This window comes from Eulemur rufifrons, chromosome 30 (genome assembly GCF_041146395.1).
Source record: "Eulemur rufifrons isolate Redbay chromosome 30, OSU_ERuf_1, whole genome shotgun sequence".
Lineage (NCBI taxonomy): Eukaryota > Metazoa > Chordata > Mammalia > Primates > Lemuridae > Eulemur > Eulemur rufifrons.
The window spans coordinates 82,433,583-82,441,353 of NC_091012.1; the positions used below are offsets into that span (position 1 = coordinate 82,433,583).

General features: G+C 44.4%; 1 protein-coding gene across 1 annotated transcript; it reads right to left on the minus strand.

Moving 5' to 3' along the window:
• Window positions 1–921: 921 nt before the first annotated feature.
• On the minus strand, window positions 922–2,007 carry POU3F4 (POU class 3 homeobox 4). The gene has a single exon (XM_069463888.1). It carries the CDS (start codon window positions 2,005–2,007, stop codon window positions 922–924), a length of 1,086 nt encoding a protein of 361 aa, XP_069319989.1.
• Between the last annotated feature and the right edge of the window lie 5,764 nt (window positions 2,008–7,771).

Sequence of the window (7,771 nt, forward strand, 5' to 3'; positions counted from 1 at the left end):
CGCCACTTCTATTTCGCACTAGTTTGCAAACCCAATAGACTCGCCTATTCTGCCCATCCTAGGCACACTACCCCCCAGAAAAAAAATAAACCAATATCATCATCAACAGCTCTCTTCATTGTATCCTTTCCTCTCCATACAGATTTGGGGGGGGGGCGGTGAAAGGGTAGGCATCTCTCCCCCTCCTCCTTCCATCTTCTCCTTCCCCTCCCTTTTCTAAGCAATTAAAATACCATCAGCTCAATGAAGGAATAATAATAATAGCAATAATAATGTGGAGTGGTCGATTAGATACAAATTATCTCACAAATATTGTGTACAGCTTGTAGTAAAACACCGCAGACATTTAGAAACGCTATAGAAATTTAAAAAAATGCAAAACTAGTCTATTGTAAAACAGATTTCACCTGAAATACAGCTGCTATAACCAAGGCGCTGAAAGGTTATTCAGAGGCACACATCTGTCTTCCCACCCTCCCTTATTCCCCATCCCGCCTCCCACATTACCCCACTCCTTGCTCCTCCTAAAGAGGAACGACCAAATGAACCTTACTCATAGTAAACAATATGTATTGATCAGCAGAAAAGGTTGGATGGAACTGTTGCCTGGGCAGCAGGGAATATGAGGTCCCCGCCTGGACTGCTTAATATAACTGTATCAACATTGAGAAGCCTAAATGTGAGTGCGAGTGTGTTTCCTTTCTCAACTTAAGTTAGAATCCCCAGTGAAAGAAAAAGAGAGAGGGAAAGGGAGAGGGAGAGGGAGAGGGAGTGGGGAGAGGGAGAGGGCGAGGGGGAGAGAGAGAGTGCGCTAGAGAGATAGCAATAATAAAGAATGCTAGAGTGCAAGGAAAGGAGTGAGAGAGAAAGAGAAATCCGCGCTGCTCCCAGTGCGGCTGGCCGCCTGCTCGCCTCCTCCAGTCAGAGATCGTGGCAGGACGTGTCTGTTTTCACGGTGTGTGAATAAACCTCATGCGGCTGCTGATCTCCTGGTGGAGTCATTCTTTTCTCTTTTTGTCTTCGATTACAGAACCAGACACGTACCACTTCTTTCTCCAACTGGAGGCTGTCTGCCAGCGAGGAGATCTCCTGCGCGGCAGGCTTGGGACACTTGAGGAAATGAGTCTCCAGTACGCCCTTGACACTCACCTCGATGGAGGTTCGCTTCTTGCGCTTGCGGCCCTGAGCCGCGATCTTGTCAATGCTGGTCGGACTTCCTGTAGACGAATCCGCCTCCTCCAGCCACTTGTTCAGCAGAGGCTTCAGCTTGCACATGTTCTTGAAGCTCAGTTGCAAGGCCTCGAACCTGCAGATGGTGGTCTGCGAAAACACGTTGCCGTACAGTGTGCCTAGCGCCAACCCCACGTCGGCCTGCGTGAAGCCCAACTTGATTCTTCTTTGTTTGAATTGTTTGGCAAACTGTTCCAACTCATCAGAGGTTGGCGTCTCCTCATCTGAGTGGTCCTGGCAGTGGTGTGAGCCCAGTTCACCATGGTCCGGGGGCTCCCGGAGCACCGGGTGCAGGCTCTGTGCGGAGGCAGGGGCCGGCGGTGGAGTGAGTCCCCCGTGCTCCAGCATGCCGCTCACCGTGAAGCCTGGCTGCGAGTACACGTTGAGAGGTTGGCCACTTGACGTGATGGACGAGTTCGGATTCGGGCTCGCCCCCCAGGCATTGGGGTGGTTAGTGTGCGGTGAGTGGTGAGCTACGTGTGGGGAGCGGTGATGGATTATCGCACCCAGCTGCAGGTCTTCGCGCCCAGGCTTCACGTCCTGCTGGTCCATAGGGCTGGTGGCCAGTGTGGAGGACCACGGGCCACCGTCGCTCAGACTGGTAACCCAGTGATGCCCAAGGGGATGCCCATTGCTGGGAACTCCCTGCAAGTAATCACTTTGGAGAAGTTTCTGAGGGTTTCGGAAAGGACTCCCCTGCTGCATGCTGGCAGACTCCGCATGGACCAGGGAGCTGGAACTGAGAATGCTGTAGGGATTCGAGGCAGCTGTGGCCATGGTCGGTGAGGATCCCCTACTAGTTATAATGTGGAAGGGAGCAGCTTCAGCCTTTGACATCTACGGTGCGGGGGAGCCAAAGCCGCTAGCGTGGGTTACCGGCACCAACTGCGGCCAATAGCAGAGCGTCTTGGCCTGGCCAGGCGTGAGCACGGCCAATGGCAGCACAGGAGGCCGTTCTCGCTTTCCAAATTAGGCTGGCGAAGCTCGGGAGTTTCAGGGAGACCCAAGCAGGAAGTGAATCAATCTTTAAGCTCCATTGGCTGCCTAGCAGAGTGGCAGCGGTTCATTTGATTAACCCTTTCTCCCACTCACCCTGGAGTACACGAGTGTTTATGGTGGAGGGAGAAGGATGAGAGGAATGTGGGGGGTGAGGGATGGTGAGGGAGTGAGGTGGCAAACTGGGGTTTTAGAACTCCCTTTAGATTATTTAGATTTACCTAAATAGAGAAAGAAAAAAAATAGAACAAGTTTAAATGTCATTTTGATCTCAGTGAATAGGGGTTTTTCAGGCTCACTCAGCATTCTGAGTTAGTTGTGTGTGTGGGGGGGGGACTGCAAAACAAAACGTCGATACAAACTTTGAGCAATGCAACATCTTCAATAGGACCCTAAATCAATAAATTTGAAGTCCACGGTTTTATTAAGAATTATTTCAGTTTGTTATATTTATTTATTTTTCCATTAAGACACTCAATACCAAGGTCTGAATGCATCTAAGAAAAAAGATGCCCAGTTTCTTCTGAAAAATTAGGATTAGAGCAGGAAGAACTGAAATATTCTGGGAAAGTAAAATCTAATGTGATACTGGCAAAATTCGGTGATTTTGAAGTTTGCTTTCTAGTACAGCTGGTCAATTGGAAACCTTGCTTTATTACTGCTCCATGTCAGCTTCCTTCGGAGGTCCTATAACTTCTGTCACAGGCGCTGCTTGCTGAAGCCGACAGCTCTCACTTAAACTCAGCCACTCAGCAGACCTACTTCCAATAGGTACACAGGAGTTCACGACTCCATGTCTGATGCCGTCCTCTTGGAATATTGTTTTTAACACTCACCCCTCAGCCCCTGCAGACAAAGTGAAGAAAATGTGAATCATTTAATGTGCCCAAGACATTCAGAGAGAAATGGTGGGCTGTTTTGATATCAAGTACTGCCTCCCTCTTCCCCAACCTCGTCAAGCTTGAATTTGCTTTCAGCTTGGGAAGACAGGACAGTTTTTACATTTTGGTTAAAGGAAAAAAAGGAGGAAAGACTTATATTCCTCCTGAGCTTTTATAAGTTAGGAAAAGACAAGTCCTTGTGCTCCACCACCCTGCGCAAAGGCATTGCTTGGAAGCAGAGTGGAGAAAAATGCAAAGATTTTAGATTTGCTCTAGCTGGGAAAAGACAACACTCGACACTGAACACTATCTCTGAAGTTAAAAAATGACCTTTCATTGCATAATTTTGGAGGTAACCTAACTGCGTAATTATATTTGCACTTACAGAAGACGGCATCAGAGTTCCCTTATTAGTTTGAAATTCCATTAAATATATTGCAAGAGCTCCTAGGTTAAGCTTGATTTAAATTTGCATACATTTTCATATATTTAGCAGAAATAAAAGAAGGCTTGCTGCTACCAGAAAGTCATTAAGGCATTAGTTTCTCTAAGAAGACAGATCTGAAGAAAATGCAAGAAAATGAGAAAAAATAAAAACAAGGTGAGCTTATTCTGCCATTCCTTTATATATCTAAAGAGCATCTATTTCCTGTGAAATGAGTGATTTCTTATGGGAACGCAGAGCAATAGGAGCTGTTATTAGTAAATGTAAACGTGTCTATTAGGCAGGAAAATCTGGCGGCTGGTTGAGATCTATTTCTTTCTTTCACTTTTAAAAAAGAGAAAAAGATAAACACTTAGTAATTATTGGCAGAGAATATCCCCCTCCTCCTGCTCCCTGATTGAAATTGTAGTTTCATTTGCCCATGTAAGGGCTTATCTGCTTTTAACCTAGAAGTTGATTTTTCCATTTTTTCTTTCTCTCTCTCTCTCTCCCTCTCTCTCTTTCCCTCCTCTCTCTCTATGTCTCTCTCAAGTGCTTGCACGCTGCTCCCCCCTTTTCTCTGTTCTGCTGAGTGACATCTTTTCTTTACTACCAACTGTGTGTATCTTCCTTTGCAAGTATGCAATCTCATTTGTGCCTGAACTTCTGCTTCTGAAGAAACAAGAACTTGTCAAAATCAAACAAAAATAAAAGTTTTTAGGTGCTCTGTTAGGCTGCTTGTTCAAGGATCCAGTTGCCAGTCTGTGTCGGGTCAATTCAGAGGCCAGAGGGAAACGGGATGAAGAAATCCTACGTGAAAAATGATCATTATCATTGCCATGTTGTTGTTGGTGGTGGTTTCCCCACCCCCACCTTAGCTGAGTTCATTCGGGTGAAAGAGTTGCTAATCTTAGACCATTCAGGGAGTTAAGGTAATTATCAACTGATAAGGCTTTTGCTTGAAGAAGAGAATCCTTTTCCAATTCTGACTTGCCTGAGTTCTTTCAATCAACCTTCTCTTGCCCATGGCCTCTGCTCCCAGTACCTGGTTTTTCCAGCCGCCTAAGTGGTTCAGACCATTTGCCTCAGGCTTGTAGGAGGCAGAAGTGAAGAGGGGGAATCTGAGCCCACGGACAGGTTTTTTACACCCCTGTTTTGCAGTCTTTAATGTAAGAATAGCTTTTGTCAGGAGCTGAAACCGTCGTCATCATCTTTTTCTTTTCCTTTTTCTCTTTCTCTTTTTCTTTCGTTATTTTAAAAAATTGTTTCCATGAATATAGATATTTTCTATTGAATTCAGGTGCAATCACATCCTCTAAAATCTGTGATATTATCTTCTCTTGCACATAAGGTGTTTTGATTTTTGAAGAAAATACCTGCATATAGTCAAATCTTGCTGTTCTAACTAAGCTACTGGAGAGGTTTCCTTGGCCCTCTCCTGTCAGTCTAACTTCCCAAGTGTAACAGATGCTGCTCTCAAGCGCTCCTTTCTGCCGCTTCTCTTTATTCAGCCTCGCATATTTCTCCCCATGATCTGGGTTTCCATAGAGAGAGGAATAAAAGGGGGGACCATGGTCACAAATCCCCTGCCCCATGCAAAATAAAAGAGCCTCATTCAATAGACGACCCCGTCTGGACATGGAAGAAAAATAAGTCGATGCGAAGCTACTGTTGCAAAGGACGGGCAACTTATTTTTCATAGAATGCGTTTTGCCTAACTAAACTCTAAGTTACCAAACCTGCTCTGTCTGGCAGCTGCGCTAAATACACACCTTGCTGTGCATCTCATCTTGATCTTGAAGTCCACACTCGGTCCTCAGATCTGATTCTCCCCACCCCCTCTAAAGCTATGATTTGTAAACATCACAATAGCTGCTGAACCTACCCGGCTGAGGCAGCTAAAAGTCGCCCTAGAGAGGAGCCCGGCTTTGAAGTGGACGAACTGTAATTGTAGCGAGTCTACCACCTATCTCCAGCAAGGAAACACAGGTTTCAATTTGCGTGCCAAGCAAGGACCTGGCACCATCTTCACTCCTTGTTGAGTTGCCTTCATACCCCAATTCGCCACCCTACTTTATTCATTCCCTTTGCTTAATTTTTAAGAGGGCAATTCAAATAATTTCTAAAAGAAAATTGGAATGGCTTCCTTAACTTCAACTTTCATTCATTTATTTGTAACTTGGAGCTTCCCAGTGGCTTTCCTTCCTCACAAGATTTAAGGATACCAGCTCCTGAACGTCTTCGCAGATACCAGCCTCTCTCTTTCGAAGCAAGGAAAGACTCACAAAAGACATTAAGCAGATTAATGTGGTTCAGATGGCACTCCTGTGGAAGCATGCAAGCATGGCTGCAGCTGGGCAGCCTGCACCTAGACTCACTAGAAGCGCCCCAGCCTAGGGGATTATGTCTCTTGCAGATTTCATATTTGAGTGTAAATTAGGAAGAGTTCTCCTTATGCGTACAAACTGGTGATGGGGGATGGAAGTTGTCTAGGGCTGGGGCTGGTGAAGATGGGGTCAGTGGGGGTGGGGGGATGGAGAAAGAAGTCCAAAAGGCCAGATTTGATTGTGTGCAATACAGCATGAAGCTCAAACGGTAGGATGTGGCACATAAACGTGACCTCAAGATGAAAACTTCACCTTCAACACAAGTTCACTTTGGAAACAGGACAAGTTAGATTGGGCTTGGTAGAGACACGTGTACATTTTCTTTTTAAAATCGGGAGTTATTATGGGAAGGGAAACAATTGAACAGCTTCTCAAAGCAGCAAAGAAAGAAGCTCTTTTCCTGGTGTGTCTGTGCATTGAGCTCATGAGACATTGTCGGTGTGAGACACAGCTGTCCTTCAGTGCACCAGCCCACTGTAGTTGCTCTTATAGTTTTCTTTCTTATTCTCCTTTCTTTCTTCTTCTTTGCAAACTGCGTGCAGGAAGGTAAAAGGCACATAATATTCCGGGGGAAAATTGAAAAAAAAAAAAAAGAGAATTTAGACAGCATGAGCAGATATTGGCCAATGCTGACTCAAGCTCAATTAGTTCAGTTTTTTTTTGGTTTTTTTTTTTTTTTTTTTGGTCTCTGTTGGTATTCCTTGAACATGTGAAAAAGGATCTTCGAAGAAAAGGGAAGAGGGAGGGGGTGGGGTGATAGCACACAATAAATGCTGCAGCAGAAACAAGGTAACTTTAGAACAAAATATTCATCATGTAAAATTTAATACAAATACCCCAATCTGTGAGAACACTAGCCATTTGCTAGCAAAATGGAATGTCTGTGGGGAAGTGCTGAGGCATTGTGTAGCTGGGCCTGGCAAAAGGATGGTTAGAGGACAGGCAGAGACAATAGAGACCCTCACTACCAAGGGAAAGTATGCTCCCTCCCATAGCTGAGTTGTCCACGTAGGCTGATCCAGTCTCAGGTTCTCTTCTGGGGTAAATTCGCCCCTTGCAGTTGCAATTGTCAGTGGGTGAACTCTGATCTTACAGAGTCCCAGGGAAAGAATTCTACGAAGACAGACCTATTGTGTAGTACTAAGCATAGCTATCATTATCTGGGCATCAGGATTGGGGGTGTTTAGGAATCATTGTGGGCATTTGCCAGTCACTTGTTTTGCACTGCCTTTCTTGGAGGAACCCAGCTGAGAGTTTTACAAAATACAGACCCCATGTGGAATTACCCCTCTACCTTTTCTTAAATTTTTTAATGTAGTTTCATAATGTTTTTAAATTTAAAATGCAGTGGTGGTTTTTATTTTTATTTTGATTAATTTCCTAAAGCCGGAAATGGAGGTATTTAAAGCAAAAAAAAATAATAATAATAATTCTAGGTGCATGATCGATCAGAGGGCATGTAAAGATGATTTATTACTTTATGTGAATTGGTATTGGAGACATAAATAAGTCATCTAGTAGAACACTAGATGCTTTTTTATACTATAAGTTGTTAATAGAGCTTCTCAAAATTGCAATTCACTTCCTTCTTTATGGACAGATCAAGGTTTTAACATGTAAAATTGTAAGAATGCTTGAATTTCATTCATATTTGAGGTCATGTGTTCCCTATATTCTCTCCTGTCCCCCCACCCGTTAGTAAATAGTATTTATCTGAAATGGCGAGCATTCCTGTGTGGCTATGGGATTACAAGAAGATCTGTTACAGATGGAAATATATGATCCTTCTAGGGAAAGATTTTTAGTAAGTAATCTTCTGAGTGTCAGGGCCCCACAGTGAGCAAGAATTTAAG

What these genes read in the sequence shown, in the direction of transcription:
- POU3F4 (XM_069463888.1), bottom strand. Translation starts at nt 2,007, where the DNA reads ATGGCCACAGCTGCCTCGAATCCCTACAGCATTCTCAGTTCCAGCTCC.